Source organism: Spermophilus citellus (genome assembly GCF_964194105.1).
Source record: "Spermophilus citellus genome assembly, chromosome: 5".
NCBI classification, from domain to species: Eukaryota; Metazoa; Chordata; class Mammalia; order Rodentia; family Sciuridae; genus Spermophilus; species Spermophilus citellus.
In genome coordinates this window covers 151,899,218-151,923,394 of record NC_138186.1, presented here as the reverse complement: position 1 = coordinate 151,923,394, position 24,177 = coordinate 151,899,218, and the positions used below count along the sequence as shown (strand labels likewise).

General features: G+C 38.9%; 2 protein-coding genes across 3 annotated transcripts in view; one reads left to right on the top strand and one right to left on the bottom strand.

Annotated features, from left to right (window-relative positions):
• Positions 1-618, bottom strand: part of PEX3 (peroxisomal biogenesis factor 3) — a 53,625-nt gene extending 53,007 nt beyond the window's left edge. Inside the window, exon 1 of one of the 2 annotated variants that reach the window (XM_081295516.1) lies at positions 328-618. In XM_081295516.1, coding sequence (XP_081151642.1) covers positions 328-400 — 73 coding nt within the window. In that variant the 5' untranslated portion in view covers positions 401-618. The remainder of the gene's footprint in view (positions 1-327) is intronic. The other variant, XM_081295515.1, reaches the window with a different exon arrangement.
• Positions 619-726: 108 nt separating this feature from the next.
• Positions 727-22,902, top strand: ADAT2 (adenosine deaminase tRNA specific 2). Its single transcript, XM_081295517.1, has 6 exons — positions 727-886; positions 11,052-11,156; positions 14,249-14,399; positions 15,626-15,732; positions 19,791-19,863; positions 19,953-22,902. The coding sequence occupies exons 1-6, from the start codon at positions 791-793 to the stop codon at positions 19,994-19,996; spliced, it is 576 nt and encodes a 191-aa protein (XP_081151643.1). The 5' UTR covers positions 727-790; the 3' UTR covers positions 19,997-22,902.
• Positions 22,903-24,177: the final 1,275 nt, after the last annotated feature.

The window sequence follows — 24,177 nt, the reverse complement described above, 5'->3', positions numbered from 1 at the left end:
TACTGAGAGTGCCAAAAAGAAATGAAGGCTATCACAAGAAAGCAACAAAGAGAATTAGAAAGAATGCCTGGAAAAAAAAAAAAAACTTAATTGTGGTACGTTCTCCAAGTTCTGTGGGGGATAGGGGGTGAAGAGAGAAGCAGAGTGAGGGGCAGTGACAGGGCAAAGGACTTAGAAACTGGAGAGATGGAAAGAACCCTGGAGGTTTGCCACGCCGCTCCACATCCGTAGCCTCTACATATCCTGGCCTCTCCCTGTTTTGGAAGAAAGCCACCTCTCTCCCACCTCTTTCTCCCAGTGCCCCTTTCCCAGCACGCTGTCACCCACCTCCAAGAACTGTGCCCAGGAAAATGCATTTCTTTTTGTGACGTTTCAAAAAATTCCACATAGATCTCAGCATCTTCAGGCGCTGGGGGTGCGGGCTTCTTGGGGTGCGGGACAGGTTCACCAGGAAACCGTTTCTTTGTCACCTGGGCCGGAAGACCCGGCAGGATCGCCGTCGTCCCTCTCGGTGCTCTCCAGAAATCACAAACACGACTTTCCGCAGAGGCTGTCACCAGAGCGGGAAGGGGGCGTGGACTACAGAGCAGCTGCGCTTTCTGTCGCTGCCGCCGCGCCGCCGTCGCCGCTCACTGGTCCGGAGCTCCCAGGTCCGTCGGGAAATTGCTCCCGCGTGCCCTGGCCTTCTCCTCTCCCCCCGGAAACGATGGCCCATTTACACTGCGTTCCGCAGTCCCTGCTCCCCTTGGGTCTCCGCCTCTGGCACCCAGAGGTCGCGCGCGGGTGCGGTATGGAGGCAAAGGTGGATTCCTCGCCGGCCCCGGACGGCTCGTGCGTGGTGTCAGCAGAGGAGATCGAAAAGTGGATGGAGGAGGCGATGCAGATGGTGAGGAGCATGGGAGGGTGGGTGCTGCCGGTGCGAACTTTCTCCAGCCCCATCCCTAGCCTGGTTTTCCAGCAAAACTCCCAGGCGCGCTGCTTCACACCATCATCTTGATGGCGCTCAAATTTTCTGGGTAATCGACTGGCTTTACTCTCATAATTTTTTAAAAGTCCTTTCTCACAGTGGCTCCCGGAGAAAGGGAAGGAGAAAAGTACAGAAATTATTTGTGTTGGTGTCAAGGAGTAGGTGCTAATGTAGTCCTTCAGCTGTTCCTTGGTCCGCTCTGCCTCTCCTTCCTTCCCATGGACTCACAGTCCCAAATCTACAAGTCACAGGAGTTTGTATTTGGGACCCTCAAACGTATCTAGTAGAAGCAAGAAAGTTGAAATGTTTCTGGTGGGGAACAGTTTGAAATGCGTGCCTGTACTTGATACTCTGACTCATTCTTTAAGCCCTCTTCTAGATTTATTTTTTTCCATTAAATTTAGAGAATGCACAACCTTCTGATACTTATGTGCAAATATGCATTTCAATATTAAACTTCTAATTTTTAATAAAAAATTATTTGTCCTGAACTCCTTTTTTTTTTAAAAAAAATTTTTAGTTATAGTTGGACACAATACCTTTATTTTATTTATTTGTTTATTTTTATGTGGTGCTGAGGATCGAACCTAGTGCCTCGCATGAACTCCTTTATGTTATTAAATTCTCCACATTGGACAGGAAATTTTCTTACGATACCAAAATTTCATTATTCCTCCCAGTATAAATAGCTTTCTATTATTATAACAAAATATCTGAAATAATTAATTTATAAAGAGAAAAGGTTATTTTGGCTCACAGTTTTGGAGGTTCCAGTCCATGATCAATTGACTCCATTACTTTGGGGCATGTGGCAAGGCAGCACATCATAATGGGAGAGTGAGAGTCCTTGTATCAGGAGCCAAGGAACAAAAGGGAAAGATAAAGAAACAAGGGTATCACAGTTCCCTTCAAGTGCAAGCCCCCAATAACCTAAAGACCTCCTATTAGGCCCCAACTCCTACAACCTCCTAAGAGTGCCACACTGGAGACCAAGCCTTTAACATATGGGACACTTAACTAAACCATAGCACTACTCCAAATCATTTCAATAATACCATGCACTAGATAGTTCCTAACAGCCGGGATGAAAATACTAAAGATGCATGAAGGCTAAAACATCATAGAGTAGGTTATTCTGCTTTCCATCACCATAAAGAATATCTGAGGTAATTGATTTATGAAGGAAAAGATTTATTTTGACTCATGGTTTTAGAGTTCAAGTTTGTGATCCTATTTTCTCCAGTGGAACCGCCCATTGGTGATGGTGGAGAGCATGTGGTGGGGCAAAACTACTCCAGCCTCAGCAAAAGCGAGGAGCTAAACAGCTCAGTGAGACCCTGTCTCTAAATAAAATACAAAATAGGGCTGAGGATGTGGCTCAGTGGTGGAGTGCCCCTGAGTTTAATCAAAGACCTCCCACTAGGCCCCACCTTGGAAAGGTTCCATCACCTCCTGGGGTCCAAGCCTCTAACACATGGGCCTTGGGGGGACATTGGATATGCACAGAATCAGCTGCATTTGTATCTTTCTATGGGTGAGAGATCTAGAGGGCGGATCTAGAGGTCCTGGTGCTGGGAAACCATAATTTGGTTTCCTCGGTTTATTTTCATAACTTTTCTCAAGGTGCTCATCTGCTGAACTTGCTTAGATGAAACTTTTACAGACACTAACATGAAGGTAGTTTCAGAACAGCCAAGTTCAGTCATTTGTTGAGATTTTCACTTTCGAATTGGAACTGTGTTTTCTTTCCATTCTTTCACATTGTGAGTCTCTATTTTCTTTTAAGCATCTTTTCATCAAACTGTGTCAGGGCATTTCATCCACCCACCTGTGTACTATTCTGTATCTAGACTTCTGCACTAAACACATAAGTCCTTTTGTGTGACTGTGGCAGATCACTTCATCCTCATAGCTTCACTTTCTACTCTGAAATGAGATGGTTGAACTCCAGAGAATTTCTGTGATCCCTATGGCCTTGACATTGAGTCTCTCGATTCACTTATATATATCTAGGTTGTGATTACCTAGTTTATATCCTGTGTGAGGTTAAGGAGTTCCAGTTGCTGCTATTATTATTATTATTATTATTATTATTATTATTATTATTATGCCAATGTGTGTTTCTTCATGCCTTAATCAAAAGAGAAAAAAGTATTTGTCATAAATCTTGTTCTTCATCCTGAAAGAAATTTCAAATCTTAAGTTATTTTGAGAATTACTTCTAAGAGTTTCTGATTAGACCAGAAGCATAAGTACTGTCAAATCTGTAGGCAGCAGATTAGTTGTTAATTAAGTCATGGTGATTTTTAGGATGGGAGTCTCACTATGTTGCCCAGGCTGGCCTGAAACTTGTAATCCTCCTGCTTCAGCCTCCCAAAGAGGGATTAGAGGTGTGTGCCACTGGAAGTGAAAATGTCCAGTATTATATGTAATGGGGAGGATACAAGTGTCCTCATAGCATATGGATAGAATAAACATATTTCTATGGCCAATATGAATCACTGGAATGGCTGACCAAGGTGGGAGGTGAACACAGGCAAGGTGAAAACAACTCAATCATTTCTGGGTCTTATTTTATTCATGTTTAAAATAAGAGCATTACACTAGACATTTTCCTTCATTTAAAAATGTTAGTAATAAAACAACCCATAAGCCTAGGTTATAAGAAGAAAGGAAAGTGTTCTTTAGAAAACTTAAAATCTATTTTTTACAAAATGTTATCTAAAGTTAATTAGATTGCAAAAATCAGTACAGCCATACCAGTCTAACAGGTTTAATGTTTTTGGAAGGCAGCCTAGCATAACATTATTAACATCCACAAAACATCATTTGACCCAGTAATACAGTCGCTTCTGTAAATAGTGTAGAATGATAAAAACAATTGTCATTTCAGTGTTAGACATAATGATGAAACTAGGGAACATGTGATATTTAGCATTAAACAAGCAGAATACAAATTGTTTTATACATATAAGTTTAGAGGTTTGCTGTGTTTAAACAGCTGCTGACCAGCAAACTGACCTTGACAGGTGCTTACCCTTTCAGCCTCAGTGTCCTCTTCTGTAAAAATGAGAATATAATATTGGTGTCATGGGGCTATACAGATTAAAAGAGACAGTGTGTAAAGTGTTTGACATAATATGCTCAATACACAGAAACTGTCATTCTGTGAATGAAGACCAAAGGAGAATATACGAAAGTCCTTAACAGAGTCAAATTATGGATGATTTAGAAAAAGAATTATCAGTATTTTTTATAGTAAAAATATAAAAATCTAATTGAAAAGATAGGATTAAAGAATAAAACCAAATAAAAATTAACAAAACTATCAGAGAATCAGGAACAATAAATGGTAGTAGTTATATAATCTTCCTTTAGTATACCACTAAAGGAAGAAAACATGAAAGAAAAATTATTGACTTTTCATTATATAAACATTCAAAACACCTACCTGTTTAAAAGATAACATGCAAAGTAACAAAGCAAATGGCAAAGAAAGAAAAATGCTACATATTTAAAAGGACTGGTTTAACAACCTTAATGAGTAATTTATAGATGCCTAGAAAATATATAATTTATATTGTTTTGGTCTATTCCTGTGTTTAGATTTTGGCCTAGTAATGCCATTTTTTTTCTTTATTTTTCCTCCCAAATGAAAATATTTTAGTGTTTTATTTTTCTGATTATATCACTAATTCAGGGTCATAAGGATTCAAACTATAAAAGTTTAATAAATATGTTTAATGTTTAAATAAAGGAATATATATATGTACATATATATATATATATATATATATATATATACATACATACACACACACACACACATATATATATATATATATAAGTTTAACAAATTATGTAAAAATTACCTAAAAATCCTACCTTCAGAAGTAACACTTCACATTTTAGGAGCATCCTTTCATATATCGCTGTCCACATAGAAACAGCTACATATACTTTTGCATAAATGGAATTATATATTCTTTTTGATTATTAGCAACTTTTTGTGATTTTACAAAAAAAAAAATTATTTTTGACTTGTCATCATCCTCTCAGCCCTGCCCCATGGAACTTTTATTGCAATAGAGTAACTATCAAAAGTAGGACAAAAGATGTGCATGTGTTTTTAAAACATACAGATAGTATAGTGTTTTTTTCTAAAATAATATTGTCCAATATAGTAGCTATTTAAATTTAAATTAGTTTAAGGAAAATAAAATTCAACTTCTCAGTTGTACTAGCTACATTTCCAGTATTCAGTGACCACATGTAACTACTGGCTACCACATTGGATAACACAGAATAAGACATTTCCATTGCTACAAAAGTTTCTTTTGGTCACCACTGTTAACAATGGTCACAATTCCATTACCAGTGTGTGAAAATGTACTGTTTCATCTGTTGAAGGGCATTTAGGTTGGTTCCATAGTTTAGCTATTGTGAATTGAGCTTCTATAAACATTGATGTGGCTGCATCACTATAGTATGCTGATTTTAAGTCCTTTGGGTATAAACTGAGGAGTGCATCCTGGGTCAAATGGTGTTCCATTCCAAGTTTTCTGAAGTATCTCCGTACTGCTTTCCAGAATGGTTGCACTAATTTGCAATCTCACCAGCACTGTATGAATGTACCTTTTCCCCACATCCTCACCAACAATTATTATTGCTTGTATTCTTGATATTATAGTGTTGTTTTCTAGAATAATATTGCCTAATACAGTAGCTATTTAAGTTTAAATTAGTTCAAGGAAAATAAAATTCAATTTCTCAGTTGTACTAGCTACATTTCCAGTATTCCAGGCCAAATATTTTCTCTGATAAGCAGATGTGATCCACAGTGGAGGAGGGGTGGTAGGGAAGAATGAAGGAACTTTGAACTGTGTAGAGGGGAATTAGGGGAGTGGTGGGGCTGTGGGGATGAGAAGGACAGTAGAACGAGGCAAGCATTATTACCCTATGTATATATATGATTATACTACAGGTGTACCATGTGCAGCCAAAGGAATTAGAAGTTATGCTCTGTTTGTATACAATGTGTCAAAATGCATCCGAGTGTCATGTATAAATAATTAGAGAAAAATAAATAAATAAATAAATAAATAAAATACACACAAAAAAGAAAGCATCCTGGTTCACTCCTTCTCCACTAGACCTGGAATCGTTCCTCGTTAATATTTGGCACTGTGATAAGTAAGAAGATATATCCCTGTTACTTTTGTTGTTGTTGTTCCTAAGCTTTAAATAAGGCCATCAACTTTATTAATTTTTACTAAAACCATTTTTTCGTGACAGTTTTAATTTGTAGAGCTGAGCATGTGTGAAAGGTTATCATTTTAACCATCATAGCCTGCTGAGCACAGCATTCTAGAGATATGGGCTTAGAAAAATATCTGATTAAGTAACAGTGTTGACCTCTTATGTTCCACCCACAGTGCTATGCAGTATTTCACCTGGGTGTGTGTCACTTAAGCCCCACACCAGCCTTTTGAGGTGGAAATTGTTAGTGTCTTCTGCTTCAGATGGGGACATTGGAGTTGAGAAAGTTGTGATTTCCTCAAGTTGACAGGTCTGGTTAGTGGAGCTTGGTTGGAGTCTACCCATCCATTCTGTTTTGGCCTGTGCTTCTAGTCAGGGTTGGGTTGCTCAGGGCTCAACTGCATGTTCTCTACTCTCCTTTTCTCAACTTCGTTTCCCTAACTTCCACTTTGAGCATACTAATTGGACGTTTAGTTTCTTTTCTTCTGTGAATTGCTTAGGCATGTTTGCCCAGTTTTATTATTCTTTATATATATATATATATATATATATATATATATATATATATATATATATATATAAATTATAAATCACACTGTAGGAGTTCTTTGTGTTTTATAGCTATTTCTTGGAATAATTCACAAGGAAGCAATAAACATACTATATAGGGCAGGTCTACACTTGTTTATAATGAATGAAAAATTTGAAGAAATGTAAATGTCAAACAATTGAGGATTGAGTAAATGAATCTGATATATTCATATAAAGCAATACTTTAAACCTTTAACCTCTAAAAGATCATGTGATAAAAATTATTACCCAACCAAGGGAAATGTTTACAATGTATTTCTAAAAGAAAAAGGCAGACTGCTGCACTGTATATAAAGTGTAAATCTTTTGACTTAAAAAAAAAAACTACAAAAATAGTGTGCAGGTAACAGGAAGAAAACTGAAAAACTTGTTGCCTCAGAGTAACAGTGATTATATTTTGGGGTGATGATATTATGAATTGGTTTTGTTTTTTATTGTTCTAGCCCCCCCTCCATGTTTTCTTATATATTTTACCTTGTAGTTATAAAAAAAGAGAAAGATTTACTATATATGCACAAAGAGGGGAAAGAATTGCAAATTTTCTAGAATAAATTATGTTTTATTATAGTATACATTTTGGGGGCACTTAGGATAACATTGTGTTAGGCCTTGAGGAAAATTAAAAGAGAAAGCCAAAATAAACACTGATTCATTTTAATGAATGTGGCATGATCAAGTGCTCCCTGTGTGTTAGGACTTGTGCTGAGGGCTAGAGCCGCAAAGGTGAGCAAGAGCACTGGATCTAGGGCTCACCTCCTAGGATTAAGCCATGCTCAGATGGAAATGTGGATAGGAACATGTCCAGGGATGTCAGGGTTTGGATATGCAATATCCCACAAAAGCTCCTGTGGTGAAGTAACTCGATTATGAGAACGTAACCTAATCACTGGTTCAATCTGTTTGATGGGTTATAATGATTTGAATGGACTACTAGGTGGTAACTGTAGGCAGGTAGGGTGTAGCTGGAGGAACTGGGTCACTGGGGGTGCTTGAGGATTATACCTTGTCCCTGGCTCTTCTTTTCTCTTTCTGCTTCCCAGCTGCCGTGAGCTGAGCAGCCTTCCTCCACCGTACCTTTCCACCATGATGCTCTGCCTCACCTCAGGCCCAGAGCAATCGAATCGGCTGACCATGGACTGAACCTCTGGAACATGAGCCAAAGTAAACATTTCCTCTTCTAAGTTGTTCTTGGTCAGGTGTTTTAGTCACATCGATGGAAAGCTCACTAATACAAGAGATCAACATGAGAGACAGTATAAAATACTATCACATAATCACTGTCAAGGTCCCAAGCAGTTAATTAAGACAAATTATAGAATTCCTTCTGCATTTTAAGGGAAAAAGGAGACAGAGGTTAGTGGAAAGGAAAGACTGATCAGAGGAACTGTCAGAAACAAAGAAATGAAAGACTTTGTCTACTATCTTTCTAGAACAGAGCTTCCTAACCTGGGACTCACATTTTAGGGGGATCTGTGAACCCTGAAACTATCTGGGAAATTATTATGTGTATGTGCTGTCTTTTTCTATTAAGAGAGTCCATACCTATCCTCAGATTCTCATAGGGGATTTTGGCTCCAATAAAAGGTTGAGAACCACAGACCTAGAAGAATAGTGAAAAGATTCTCTGACTGCTTGGTGGGGAGGATGAGTGGGAGTTGGGAGGCCATTCTGAGGAATGTTAAGTTGATAGAGTGAGAACAGAACTGCAGGGAGTCATTTGCAGTAAGAGTCGTATCGTTTAACCTTCCTATGTTATGATGCTGTACCTAAGAGTTATTCTGGCTCATTGTTTTTTCGCCCTCATTTTTTGTCCTTAGTAGGAAATACATCTTCAGAAACTTATCAAGAGTCTCAAACACAGTCTGTTTTCTTCCTAGCCTCTCTTTTAGTTTCACATCAGTTTTGGGTGGTAATGTCTTTAGAGAACATAGTCAAAACTACAACAGCTCTTCCATGCAGGAGCTTTCATTATCGACGTGGGCAATCCATGACTAGAGAGGAAAGCAAATTATACTTAAAGACAAAATGGAGACCTGTGTTCAGGCTGGAAAGAAGAGAGCTTTTGTGCTTCAATTTTGAAAGTTGATAATTTGTTAGTTTATGTAAGACCAGGATGCCATTTGAAATAGTGAACTGAGCTTTGCTTTCCCAAAAAAGGCAAGGTATGTTAAATTCAGAGCTGCTTGCACACATTTCAGATCCATTTTGCTTGAGCTCTTTTGTGTTTGTAAAGAAATGATCAGACTTGACAGAAGAGGTGGGAGGAGCATTGGAAAGTATGAGAGGGGATAGAGTGAAATGGATTTTCAGCTTAATTAAATCTGCTTTGAACTTGTCAGCAAAGAAAATATATGTGTGTGTTATTGGGAAACAGTTCCCTCAAGCTCCTTTCCTTGGAGCCTTGTCTTATTCTCCCCATGAACCTCCTGGCTTGCCATTCTGAGTGCTCATCTTCACTCCCAGCATGGCTAACTAGGCCATTCTTCATTGGTGATGGTATCTGTCCTTTTAAGATAGTCTCATCACTCCTCTTTTCTAACGAGATACATTTGCTGAAAGAAAAAGAAAAAATCCAGAGGAAGAAACAGAAGGCACAAGCCTAGTCTGCTGGTGGCCTGAGAGCCAAGAGAGGCTATCAGGCCAGCAACAGCCTCTGTAGCATTGTCCCTGCTCTTTTCAGTGGGCAAGACAGGTCTGGTGGGCAGTGGGAACTCCCTGTCCCTCTCACCTCCCACCTGTGCACATTCCACTTAGTTTTGGATTCTCCTCTGTGTGTTTGAAATATTCATGTGGAAATACCTAGAGTCCTTCAGGGGGTATACTTACAGAAAAACCTTACAAATGGCCTCCTTTGATTATTCTCTTGCAGGTGTGTTTTGTAATCCTTAAACTTTCCATGTCTTGCTCTTTTCGCTGACTCTTCCCTGGCCTTTTGTCTCTTGACCCACTCTAAACCCAAAGTCCTGATAAAAGCAGCTTATCAATGATGTGAATAAAATTAGAGACAGCATAGTAACAGAGAGCCTTGGAGCTTATCATCTGTTAGGTACCCACAAGTTTTTGTTGAGCAAGTGAATGGGTACAGCCAAGCTGTCTGGGCTGTGACCCCAGCTCTCTTACATGAGTGAGTTATGTGATACCCCATGCCTGTCTTTCCTCATCCGCAGCATAGGGAAGATCATGGCAACTGCCTCGCGGGGTTGTAAACTAAATGGATTTATTCTTATAAAAGGAACAAGATAGTCTTAGATGAAAGTAAGCTTGCAATATTTTCAATCTCTCAGCATCTGAATATTTGAGATGTAAACGCATTACTTCTTGAGAGGTTCACTGGGAAGTACAATTGGAAGCTAGAAATTTAACCCATAGATAAGTTTTTAAAGTTAACGCATAGATAAGGGCATTTAGTCACTCTTTAGACCACTGATTTTCATTTCCACCATTCCATCTAAATCACTTCTTGTCACTGAGTTTGACACAGCTGACTTTTTTCTGGGGTTTTCTGTTACACTGAACACTTCTGGTTTCCTTCCTCCCTTAGAAGGCAACTTTTCTCAATTTCAGTTGCAAGAGTTGCAAGATTCTTCATGTTTACTTGTTTATTTATTAACTTTTCATTTGAAGTAATTATAAATGCACAGGAAATTGCCAAAAAAAAAAATGTGCAGGCCGGGTGCCATTTTTACATGGAATGCTCCTAAACTTTTATTGTCTCGCTTACAGTAGAAATTGTGGGACATGATGACATTCATTCTGCTATTGACATCCATTTATGCTATTGGGACTCTAGGGGATCATTTCTATAATTTTTGGAAAAGCAAAAAAAAATTAAGTAGAACTTTAACATAATTCTGATGAAAGCTTTGTAAATGTTATTTCTTCTTCTTTGCAAATATATTTGTATTCTCTCTGATAAGGGCTGCCCCGGCATGTTAAGATAGTGGTTAGTAATCGTCCTGTGGTCCCATGTGCTTCCAGTGAGAAGAAGAAACTCGAGTCTTGGAAACTATGAAGGGAATTTATTCCCAAGTCTTCCTTAACAAGGACACACAGCAGAGAACATGGGTGCTGAATATTGTAACAGAGCTAGATTTGAGCAGAGAGAAAGTTCAGTTGCATTTCTTTGTTCTGGTGGTTGTACATGTGCATCTTGTTTGTCCTGTATCAGTTTCTCTCCTATAGCCTTCTCAAGTATTGAACGTTACATCTCAGGTTTTCTACTTTTGTGTTTCAGGCCAAACAAGCCCTCGAAAATACTGAAGTTCCTGTTGGCTGCCTTATGGTCTACAACAATGAAGTTGTGGGGAAGGGAAGAAATGAAGTTAATCAAACCAAAAATGTATGTGAGTTAATTAGTGTGATTACAAATGTACAGTAGCGATGGTAGTAGCAGAGGGATCCTAGGACAATTGAGGAGAAGATGAGACTGAACATGGCCCCCAAGGTAGGCACCAGTGCTGAGGTAGTTTTCTTTAATATGTCTCTCTTTTTAAAAATGCTTTTTTCAGATTACAACAGTAATACAATGTTTTGTTTAATTTAATTTATTTATTTATTTGTTTATTTATTTATTTATTTCCATACCGGGGATTGAACTCAGGGGCACTCGACCACTGAGCCACATTCCCAACCCTATTTTGTATTTTATTTAGAGACAGGGTCTCACTGCGTTGCTTAGAGCCTAGCTATTGCTGAGGCTGGCTTTGAATTTGCGATCCTCCTGCCTCAGCCTCCTGAGCCGTTGGGATTATAGGCGTGTGCCACTGCGCCTGGCTTGTTTTATTTTAGAAAAACCTAATGAAGTTATAAAATCGTAGGGGATAAGATTTTCTGGTTTTCTATTTCATAGAGTTTTATGTTGACCCTTGAGTGAAACCCAAGAGTGGATTCTGTTATCTCAGTGTGTCAGCATGGATAAACAAGTCTAGCTCCATTTTAAGCAAATCTAATATGTGAAAACTACACTTTGCAAAGGAGATCAATGTACTACTTCATGCATTCTTCGTTTCCTTTAAGCGTTTTCTTCCTAGTAAATCAGTTTATACCTTTGGAGGGAGGAATAGAAGAATTATATAAAGGAACCTATTTTTGTGTCAGATAATTCAACAGAATAAGGTCTCCAGCACCAGCTGTCTGTAGCCACGTGTAGTGCATGTGCTCCAAGGGCTTGTGGTTTTCTCTTGGTTGGGTGGGAATTGCATGGTTTAAGGCTGTGCTCCTTAGACATGGTGTCACAACAGTGTCATAGTAGGTATACTTGGGAAGTGGAAGTGGAAGGGAAATACTAAAATTTATGATTATAAATCCACATGGATTCAAGGATAACTTTGATCTTATCATGTGATCTTGGGAGCCGGAGAACAATCTAGTGTTGGTACCCAATGCTGCTAAAGCCTTTAAAGTTCATCTATCACATGTATCAAAAATAAAAAAAGAACCTGAGATTTAGCAAAACAAGTAGAATAGGAATCCAAATTCACAAAGAAATTGTTATGAGGATATCAAAACATCTGTGAGATAAGTAATAATCATAATACAGCAGTTACAAATGAATTTATTGATGCTTGCCTAGGAATTCTGTTTTTTATTGTTGTTTTGGGCACCTAGGGATTGAACTTGGGGGCATTTAATCACTGAGCCACATTCCCAGCTCTTTTTCAGTCCTTTTTATTTTGAGACAAGGTCTAAGTTGCTTAAAACCTCAATAAACTGCTGAGGCCAGCTTAGAACTCCTGCTCTAGCCTCCAAATTTGCTAAAATTATAGGTGTACACCACGGTGCCTGGCATGGAATTCTGTTTTAAACAGTCATTGTTATCTCCCAATTTGTGTTCTGTAGTTTGGTATGATATCTTTAGCATGAGAATTTTGAATGACCTGACAATAACCATCTAATCCCATCTAGACCCATCTAATCTATTCCATAACCTGGATTTCTTCTATATCTAAAAATTAAGCAAGGTCTATTCTGGTATCACGTGTTATATAGATTACCCTAATATGCACAGAAAGACTCTGGACCCTAAATGAGGAGACCTAAATTCTACTTTTGTTCTGATACTACCACCACCCCGTCAACACCACCAGCCTTTAATACCTGTGCCTTTAATACATGCTAACATAGCTTAACTTACATTTCTAGAAGGAGTTGACAGAGATGACTCGGTGCAATAATTATTTATCAGGAGCTCTGGGGAGATATGATTCAGGAATTCTGAACCTGAGTTTTAAAGAGAACCTACAATGGGGAGACATTTTTTTTAACCTTTGCAGGAGTTTCAGTATGATGTCAAGATTGGCAGTCTCTTTTCTAAAGTACTGTCCGTGTGAGTTTCTGATTCTATGATTTACCCACATATCTCTCTTGACCAGCTTTGCTCCCATCAGCCTCTGGCTTCCATGGCATCTTGGGTCACAGTGCCAGCACTTCTCACACCATGCCTTAGATCATAGCACCTTTCAATTGGCCTCATCCAATTTTATGCTCATTGAGGGCAGTGATGTTTTTTTATCCTATGCAGAATTTATTTAGGACTGTGTTTTGCACATATTTAGCACTCAGTGTAAATTATTGATAAATGCTATTGTAATGGATATTATAAATAAGTATTTTATAGAGGATCTATGATCTACATTAAGCTATTTAATAAGGGGAGAAGAAAAGGGAAAGAAACCTAGCCAAGAACATATATGCAACACTGTGTTTCATGTAATTCAGCTATTACATGCATTATGAGGTGTGTAGGGGTAGATATTAGTGCACCCCATTTTACACATGGGGAAACCAAGGCTTAAAGAAATTAGTTAATTTTCCCAAGACTACATGATTACTATCATCACTGTCAGGATTCAAATTTAAATGCAGTCAATTCCACATGCTGTGTGATTTCTCCTATAGTGTGCTGTCTCCCCTGAGGTATCTGAGATTCATACCAAATCTCTGTTTCTCTCCAGCCTGCCGGTATATAAAATCTCATTCCCCAAAATGTAAATGATGACATTCCAGTAAGCTAAATATAGATTTGCTTAGAGTAAGGTCAGTGACAGCCTTGAGAATATATTTGAAACTGGAACTCAAGCTTATAAAAATTTTAAGCTTCCCCTAAAATATTCAGAAACCATAGATGTCTTTTTTTTTTCTTTTTGAGAATTCTCTCTGGCATTTTAATTGCAAGTGTCCCCTAAGGTACTTAGGAAGTTAACTAAATACAGCAGAATTTGTTCAGCATCTTAGATGAGGGGGTCTTCTGCTGGTGAGGCTATGATACGTGAACTGGGGAGTAGGCTGTCAGCAGCTCAGGATGTCCTAGAAACACATTCATTAAAATGGCAGAAATGATGGGCATCTATTTTTGTAGTTAAATTTTGTATATTTGTAGAGTATCTATTATATGAAGCAAATGATATTGTGTAAACATCTCTTTCTTTTAAGGCTACTCGACATGCAGAGATGGTGGCCATTGATCAGGTCCTGGATTGGTGTCATCAGAGTGGCCAGAGTCCTTCTACTGTGTTTGAACACACTGTGCTATATGTCACTGTGGAGCCGTGCATTATGTGTGCAGCTGCTCTCCGCCTGATGAGTATCCTTTGACTTCATAGGACTGTGTCTTATACCCGTCCCTATCAGAAAGTGACCAAACACAAAACTTGTTTTCTTCCTTCTTTTTTGACCCTGGGGATTCAACTCAGGGCCTTACTGCACATGCTAGTCACACATTATCACTGAGTCACACCCTGGCCCTCTGTTTTCTAACATAAGAAAACAAGCTTATAAAGCACATCATAAACACTGTGTGTCTTGGCAAAAAAAGGGAAAGTTTAAAATAAAATTACCTATTTCTTTTTGTATCAATACATGTAGAACTCTTGAACAAATAAGCTAGAAAGCTGGAGGGCTGGGGATGTGGCTCAAGTGGTAGCACGCTTGCTTGACATGTGTGAGGCACTGGGTTCGATTCTCAGCACCACATAAAAATAAAATAAAGATATCGTGTCCACCTAAAGCTAAAAAATAAATATTAAAAAAGGAAGAAAACTAAGGATAAATAGTAAATTAAGTTAAAGTAAGTTATAGGAGAAGTTCGGAAGAATATGCACCAAAGTTTAAGCTTGGATAATGGTTTAAATTCTTTCTTCGTTTATCTGTCTTTTTTTAAATAAGAAAATTTAAGCCAAAAATAAATAAGTTAAAAAATCATTTGTGATACTATATAATTATCTGCAAATGGTAAATTATTTACATTACAATTCTGGGTTGTGTCTTGCTTAGAGTAAACAATATAAATACTGGGTGTAGTCAGCCTAAAGATCTTTTCAAAAATTATATGAAAATAAAGAAACTTAGTTTCACACTGGTATTTTCATGTACTTTTTAAACTATGTATTTTTAATAATTTTATCACTTTAAAAATAATACAGAGGTTTGTATTGGGGCACGGGGTATATTTTACTTAGGGACAGAAGCAGAAGCAATCTGTTATTTTTAAAAGGTAAAAATCCCCAGATTGAATTTCAGCCTCTTTTCTGGCTCCAATTCTCTCATGTTTCTGGAAAAGCGATTTAGGAAAAAGCAGAGAGTGCGCTAAACTAAAAGCTGAGCAACTGCTCCATCGGTTTCCATTCTGTAGCAATTGTTAAATATCACTCTCTAAATACTTTAACCCTCTTTGTTTTGTGTAGCTGGATTGTGTCTTGTTTAGGACTGACCCTAGCTTAACTGTCTTGCAGAGAGCAGCCTGAGCTTCCTTTCCACCCCCATTTTGCCACAGAACTTCCTGTACTATGTATAACCTTAATTCTGTCTTATAAATCCCACTGGTCGTCTATGGCTGTCAGAATGAAAGATTTGGTGGTTGTGGCTCTGTCCTGAACATTGCCTCTGCAGACTTACCAAATACAGGGAGGCCTTTTCAGGTAATATGATCTGCTTATGCTTCTTCCTTCTCTGATTGCATTCATTTCACAAATAGTGTGTGGCTGGTGTTCCAAGAAGCCATGTCAGAATCAGACAGGATCTAGGGACCCCAAGGGTGGGCCCCTTTAAACCCCAAAGGAGGACAACAGGTAAGTTTCTTGTCAGTGTCCCCTCTCTTTCCTCACAGCTTCTCCTAACCTTCCCCTGGCTCAACCTTCACCACAACAGGTAAATTAAAGAGCTGCTGCAAGAACTTTCACTCACTGAATATTACCTGCTCCAGGATGGACCAACTTTGGGGAGGCTTAGCCTGTGTCCATGTCAGTAGATAATATTTTAAGTGAACACAGTATTCTAACAATCATTTTGCTTGATCACCCCTTACTTACTAGCAATCACTGTAATTTTATTTTCCCCTGGCCTTCTTAATGTTGAAATTTCTTCCAGATCCAAGAATCCACATCTTTCATCTCTTAGAAATTCTGCTTTCTTTGTGCTCTTGCCACATCTTCCACATTTTTATGGTTAAGAGTGTAAGCATTAGGAATTTATATGCATCCCAGACCAGACTCTGACATGAATTGTTGTTCTCTCCAAGATGTAAGGTTAACCCCCAAAGTATTGTATTTTCAAAAGAAAAGGATTTAACAAATGGTGAACCTTGGGCAGTTCACTTTAAACCCTTGGGTATTCTTAGATAAGGACCTATGAAGGGCTAAATTTGGCTGCATCCCACTGAGAACAAGTTTTGTAGAACGTTCTGTCTGAATTTGCCCAGCTGGACATTAGCTTTCTTAACAACTGCTATACATTTGAGAATAGATGCCTTTAACATCACATTAAAAGAAACTGTAATGGGATGATGGAAAGTGAACAGTACAATTTCCCTGATCATTAAAGACATCAGCAAAGTCACTGGATTTTTTTTCCATCACTTCTATGAGTAGCTGAAACTTTAATTGCATAACTCTTTGCAAATGGATTGCTGACTCTGTACAGTACTTCTTTTTGGGAATGATCTAAAGAATTTCTCAGAGGTTTTGGGCAGAACAAAGATGAGCCCCAGGATATCAGACATGGATGGAACATTTCTCTCTGAGACGTCATCATTGTGAGGCCACAACCATAGTCCTTTTTCCCTGATATCTCTGCACAGAGTCAGAGAACCTAAAGTCTGGCTGAACCTAAAAAACATTCATTTGCAGTTTGTACACCAACTACATAAGCTCAATCAGAACTGAATGGCCACAGCTTGAAGCCGTATATCTAGGTTTGATGCTCAAGTATGAGTTTTAAAAGTGTTTTGAGATTCTAAAGAAACATGGATGCCATAGCTTTCTGGATTCTGTATTTTCTTGCTTTCTTTGGCTGGATTCAGCAGGCAGGGGATGACAGGAAAGTAGGCTCTCTTTTCTTATTGTAGAATTATATATTCTATAAGCAGCAGGAAAGTTCATAGAAAAGACCAACAGAACTGTTCTTTTCAAAGAAGATGTCAATTCATTTATAATACCTGCTCTGTCTTAAAGATTTTTTTATTTTATTAATAATGTATGCTTTTTACTAAAGCCACAAATCTGTAGCTACAATGGATACTTGAAAATACTATCTTGATATCTTAGCACAACACAATTTCCTTCTCCACCTGTAATCCCAAGAGCCTTTTCCCTGCCTGCATATCACCTGGAGGGCTTTGGTGCTCAGTCTTTGCCCTTAAACCAACTGAATGAGAAGGCAAGGCATGAGCACTGCTGTGTTTGAAGGGGCCTCCCAAATGATTCTACTAAGCAGCTGGGATTGAGAACCATTGATCCAATTCCATGGGAGAGGAGAGGGCTTTGCATGTGCACTAGGGTGCTGCTCTCCAGAGCAAAGGTAGGAGTCCTGGGGTACCAGCTCCTATACACAGAAAGCCCAGGACACCTGTGCAGAGACCAAGCAACAGTGGTTAGAATAATAATATACAAAGGAAGAGAAGATGCCTGAGGCAGGTGTGGAAAGAAGGTGTGGAAGAGAAGATGCTGAGTTAAGGAGGTGGAAAGAAGACCAGGGTTTTGGTATGTAGGGGCCCTTAGAATATCTGAGCAGCAGCGTCAGTGGAGTCGAGAATATAAGCCAGTGATGGTGAGGTTGACAAGGAAATGAGAGTGAGAGGGAAATCTAGAATGTTCTGGGGCAGGAGCAGGACATTTGCTCTGAGAAGACAGGTGAATTGACAGTTGTTACCATGGGAAGGGTGTGGGGGGGCTTTGTGTGGTCTGGGCATAGCTCCTCCTGATGCAGACACAAATACACATTCCAAGGAGAAGTTCATTAAAAATAAGAGCAGACTAGGCTGGGGTTGTGGCTCAGTGGTAATGAGCTTGCCTAGGATGTATGAGGCACTGGGTTCGATTCTCAGCACCACATATAAATAAATAAAATAAAGGTCCATCAACAACTCAAAAATATTTTTTTTTTAAAAAAAAGAGCAGAACTGGGAGAACAGTAGGACCTTATTTTACACCAGTCTTTGTACCCCAGACTCAGGAACCATTGGGACATGGTCTCAGATATGACCTCTAGCCTAAAGACAGGAAGAAAGACCATGATCTGGAGGACCCCGCTATCCATGAGGCTAAATGCTGTGCATTCAGTCTTTGGCATCATTAAACTGTCATGTTTTAAAGACCATCTAGAAATAATGGGGTGTCAGTGGAGGTGGATGGTGCCAACTGGGGTTGTGCTGGGGATGTGCTTGTGGGGCACAGTACACCCAAGGTTTAATGTCTTAAGAAATGCTTTCCATGGTGTCATCAGCATAATAGGAATTCCCTTGATCTGCGTTCAACCCCAAATCGCAGTCCTCATTAAGAATGTCAGCAGTCTGGTCCTTGGGTGGACAGAGTCTTCCCTCTGATGACTTCCAGGTGTTCAGTTCCTATCAGACTCTTCCTCAATCACAGCAAGGCCTTTCTCTTTGGAATGTGTGCCCTAGCTACAGACAGGAGTGTCATTAGGGATGCTCTGCACCACTGGCTAATCTCAGTGTCTGTTTCTCTCTCTCTCTCTCTCTCTCTCTCTCTCTCTGTCTCCTGACAAATCTTGGCAAAGCCAGCCTCTGGGTTGGGAACAGCTCCCTCCTGCTTGGGAGTAGTTGTGGGACCCTGACATATCTCTGTGGCCCCCAGAGCCTGGGCCCTGGCCACCTGGGGGCCCATGCCTGGCTGCCTGTGGCCTGCTACCCTGAATGCTGCTTGACTATGTGTTGTGCAGGCCTAGTTGTCAGCCCGAGGATATGTCCACTTCTTTAAATATCCTTCAAGTTTTTCACCTTCTCCATATAATATTACCTATAATATCACTCCCTACTAGTATCACAACTTCTTATTTATTCTTTCACATGTTTTGATTTCCCCTCTACAGTTAGGTCCCAAAGATAGAACAAACACTTTTTAAAAATCCTCTATAGCAAAAACTGACAAACTTTTTATATAAAGGGCAGATAGTATATATTTTAGCCTTTATGAGCCACAGTATCTCTGTTGCAGAGCATTTTTTTTAACAAATCTTTAAAAATTTATAAACCATTCTTAGCGCACCACTCTTGGCTGTGAACTGAATTTAGTCCACCAAGTATAGGTGGCCAACTCCAGTTCTGTAGCATCAAACACTTAAAGAGCCACCACCAATAATAATATAACAGCAGATAAAAATAGTTAATGCTTTAAAAGCACTTGTGATACACCAGGTATTTAGTAGATATTATCTCATTAAATCCTCATGACTTCTCTCTGAGCAAGTGCTGATACCTATGTTGTACATGTGAGGCATGGAGTTTAAGTATCTTATTCAAGATCACACAGCTAATATCTCTAGTAATAGTTGCTTGAGAGTGATGTTTGAGGCTAAATGTCTTTTCTTTTGTAAATGTGCTTCTTTACCCATAGTAATATCCCCAAAGTCATTAATATTATCTGAAATTTCTTCACCTAACTGTGTGTGTGTTGCTGTTTTTAAGGTCTACAACACACACTCATGGGCAGGTGTTCATTTCTCACTTTTCTCATTTCCTCAGTGCATTCCTGGGTATCGGGCCGAGGAAGCAGTACAACTGCTGAAGGCTTTCTACAAACAAGAAAATCCAAATGGTCAGTTTTCCCCTCTTCAAATAATGTCCCTCCCCTAAAGCAAATCAGTGTGAAGAGAGTCTTCATTTTCTTTTCTATTCTTTTCACAGCCCCCAAATCGAAAGTTCGGAAAAAGGATTGTCAGAGATCGTGAACTTGTTTTGAGAAAGACTAATCCACACAGTGACCTGCACAAAATTCCTGGCCTGAAAGCTGTTGACATTGATGAATCATATGTTTGTTTATATGTTGTTTCTCTGTGGGAAAATGGTGCCTCTCATCATTTGCTCTGTTAAGGGAACAAATTAGCACTTTTAAAAAGTCTGACAATTGTAAACAACTATTAGCTTTTCCACAAGCTGAGAGAACATTTTAAGAAGGGGGAAAAATTAAGGTTTGAGGTTTTAGGAATTAGCAAACAGTGCATGCCCCTCAGCCACAGCATGATGCCCTGCCCAGGAAAGGGCTGGCTTTTCAGGGAAAGTGCATCCAGCCCTAGAGACCTGCTTATGTCTGAGCTAGCATATGCCAGGCTAGGACTTGTTCTCCAGGCCCGGCCTTTCAGGGTTGGATTCCTCCCTAGGGACTGGGGCCTGGCTTTATTCTAAATTGCATATGAGTTGTATAGATATGATCATGATTATATAGTCCATAGTATAGATTTTTTCTTTTATAAAGCATTTAGAGAAAATGCATACTTAAAATAAGTCCTTGAAGGTCATTTTTAAGTTATAGCATATTGCTATAATAAAGCCTTATTTATCCCTTCTTTGAAAAGGAATAGTCTTAAAAGTAAAACATAAAAGCGGAAATGAGACAATTCCTTGTTTTTGAGCAACTGTTTTGTGCCAGGGTCCTGGAACAAAACAAAGAATTCTGCCCTTGTGGCAAAGGGAGACATCATAAATATAGCCAATCACATGGTTTACTAAAGGGTGATAAAATTGGGGGTAATGCTAGATAAGGGTATGGGCACACCAGTTGGTGATAGGAATTCTGCTAGTTGCAGAATTAAATGGAAAGATCAAGTTAATCTAAAATCAAAGTTATTTTTGTTTAAATATAATAAACTTTAAATTTAATATTCCAAAATCTGAAACTGTAAACTCGACACAGGAAAGAGTACCCACTGCAGAAGCCCCAGGCGATCACCTCACCCACTGCAGTAAGGGTCACTGATGCCAAGTGCCACTTTGTAGAGCCTCCCTGGGAGCAATGTGCTTCTCTAGCCAGAAGGGGGCCTCACCGTTCCAGCAGAAGCCCAGTGCCAGGCCCTGGGTGGCAGTGCCTTCTCAGTGCATTTCTTCAGTGGATTCATTTCCTTGATGCAAAGCATCTGTATTTGTTGGTTCTGCCTTTGAGTGATGTCTCTGACTTGTTTGTTTTGAATTACATTACAGGCTGGAATGTAATTGTGGTGGAAGTATTTTTATATCACTGAGAGTAGCAGCTAATCACAGTTACATGCTTCAGAGGATTTATAATTGGTTTTGTGCATCTGTGTTCTTACTGCATTTGGGAAGTTTTATGGAGAAGAATATGCATGATTTAAAATCTACAATAATGTCATAGGCACCTTCTCTTTGATTTTACCTATTTTTAAAATTGTCTTCTCATTAAATTTTAGTGCCTTGACTAGTTTGTTCTTTTTAGCAGTTGGTCATAATTCACTTCTGGCTCCTTAGGCTTTTCTGCAAGCAGACTTCATTTCATTTATTATCTGTATACCATCTTCTTGGAGATTATTTGTAGGACAAACAACCTGGAGGGTCTTCCCTCTGTAGAGTAGCACGCAGTAAATCTGGCTGAGCACCTTAAGCCAATAGGTTCTTAGCAAACATTTGCTAAATTAAATTATTAGCTGAAACTTGGGGGGAAATGAATAAGGAGACTAAGATAAAAACACAAAGCCAAAAAAATGGTATATGGTTATATTGTTCCAGAGACAGTAATTACTAAGAATCAAAACAAAGCAGTAAACAGGGAAAGATAGAAAAGAGACTATACATACATATATTCTGTTTTTGTTGTGTTTTGAAGAATGGGTAAGTAGTATTTCCAGATTCTTTAACATGGATGAACACTTTAATTTCAGTTTACCACCTTTTCAGGTCTCTCTCTGTGACTGACTCTAAGTCTGTGCTGAAGTTTCGGACACATGCATAGTTATGTCTATTGCTTTGGTAGAAAATCAGTTAAGATGGCACATTGTACCCTGGAGGCCAGCATTCCCAGTGCTGATGCAAGACCACTGTGAGTGCCACAGACATTGCAGCTGCAGAATTCAGACAGCAATATTCATGTAGTGACCCCAGTTCCTGAGTACCATGTTCTCCAGTGACTTAGCCATTGCTTAAAATATGAATATGTCTCAGCTCAAAAGTTTGCTTTTAATTCATTGATACTGACAGTGCCTACCTAAGAGAACAGCTAAGAAACTTGCTTTGTCTACGGATGGTTCTGGAAGAAGTGGGTTACAAAAAGGTTTTAAAGTCACTTTCCTGTTTAGAGAAATTGAGGGGAAATTATTAGATCTAAGCTGTTAGAGTATCCAATGTTTGCTGGTTTTTACAACAAACTCTGCTGAAGATGGGTGGTATGTAATGTTTTGGCAGACTTCAATCACTGATAAAAGATCATGTTAAAATATCTTTGTGCTTTCTTGTTACTTGGCACGAGCGCTTCTTCCTGTGTTGTATTTGGAATATAATGGAGAGAAATTAGATAGTCAAAAATCCCAAGCACTATTAATTTTTCTTTTAACTGTACTTGGAAAATTGTATATATCATGCATCATGGCCCTTTGCTCTGAATTTCTTCAGTATTTGATAGGCAAAAGGTATTTCTTATGTTACCACTGTATAGTTAATGATTTCAGGAAATTTTACATTGATGTACTTTAGGGCTGGGGTTGTGGCTCAGTGGTGGAGTGCTTGCCTGGCATGCATGAGGCACTGGGTTCAATTCTCAGCACCACATATAAATAAATAAAAAAGGTCCATTAATAACTAAAAAAATTTAAATAAAAATAAAAAATAAAATAAAAATTGATGTACTTTATCATTGGTATTTCCATTTTGCCATTTGGTTCAATTACTCCCTTTTGCAAATTTCCTCTACTCTCCCTACAATACCAGATCCTTTCTAGGGTCAGATGTTATATTTAGTTTCCTTGTGGAACCCAAGGTCTGTCTGGTCCATGCTCTACCACTCTACCATTGAGCCCCACCCCAGCCCCACTGGCAGTTTTTAATAGCATGGTCATTCTGCCCCTCCACTACCTGTTCTTCTGCTGCTGTTTCTTTGTCATCTTCTAAATAATAGACTGGTCCTTTTTTTAAATTTATTGGTGTTCTCTCATGATTAGATTCAGACCATGCACTCAGGGGACACGATATTCCCCTTAGAGTATCACATCTAGAGGCACAAAAGGCCATTGACTCCACTGGTAATGTTAACTTTGGTCACCTGGTCAAGATATCTGAGTTATTCACTATATTATTGGTTTTCCCCCTCCATTGCAATGAATAAGCTATCTGTGGGAGAGGACTTTTACATTTTTAGGAGAAAGTTCATTGGACACTGATAGAAAGGAGGGAAGGAAAATTAATGATATAAAATTTAAAGCAGCTATTGAATTATTAGACTGCATTTTCCCTCTGATACTATGCCTGCCCAGAATACACAAAATTCTTTTTCTAGTAAGAATATTTTAAATTGCACTATCTTTTTGAAAAAAATTTTTACGTGGTGATGAGGATGGAACCCAGTGCCTCACACATTCCAGACGAGTGCGCTACCACTGAGCCACAACCCCAGCCCCAATAGCCCTGTCTTAATGAAAGTTAGAAGGAAGCCTCAGATGTTAGTTCTTTCCATCTTCCTCCTCAGCAAAAGTAAATTTCATATGACTGATAGAATTCCAAAAATTCTAAGATATTTCTGACATTGGAGATGGCAGAGAGTGATCCAGTAGGATATAGAACCTAGGTAGGTAGTCATTTGGCCACAAAATGTGAGTCTTCTTGGGTTTCCATAGAGACATCTCATCTAGGCTTAAAATGCTTTAAGCCCTGCTACTTAAGTGTCAGTAAAAACAGCAAAAGTCGGGACTTTTAAAAAAATCACTTTATTGTTATTTTTTAGTGTAGGTTCCCTGTTAAAAATCTCCAGGGAAGCCAACGCTTGTCCTTCCCAGGCGTTCTGCATCAACTGGCCTTGAGTAGCCCCAGGGAAAAGAGACTTCAGGAATTGGTTTCCCTGCCTTTTGGCAAAGGAAGGAGACTGTGTTGACTTCATCGATGAAGACAACTGCCAGCTATTTCCTTACTTCAT

Bases quoted from the DNA above. Each gene is read 5' to 3' on its own strand.
- ADAT2 (XM_081295517.1), top strand. From the start codon at position 791: ATGGAGGCAAAGGTGGATTCCTCGCCGGCCCCGGACGGCTCGTGCGTG. The intron at 14,400-15,625 runs GTATCCTTTGAC...ATTCTGTCTTAT, and splicing joins AGCTGCTCTCCGCCTGATGA to AAATCCCACTGGTCGTCTAT. The intron at 15,733-19,790 runs GTAATATGATCT...TCATTTCCTCAG, and splicing joins ATACAGGGAGGCCTTTTCAG to TGCATTCCTGGGTATCGGGC.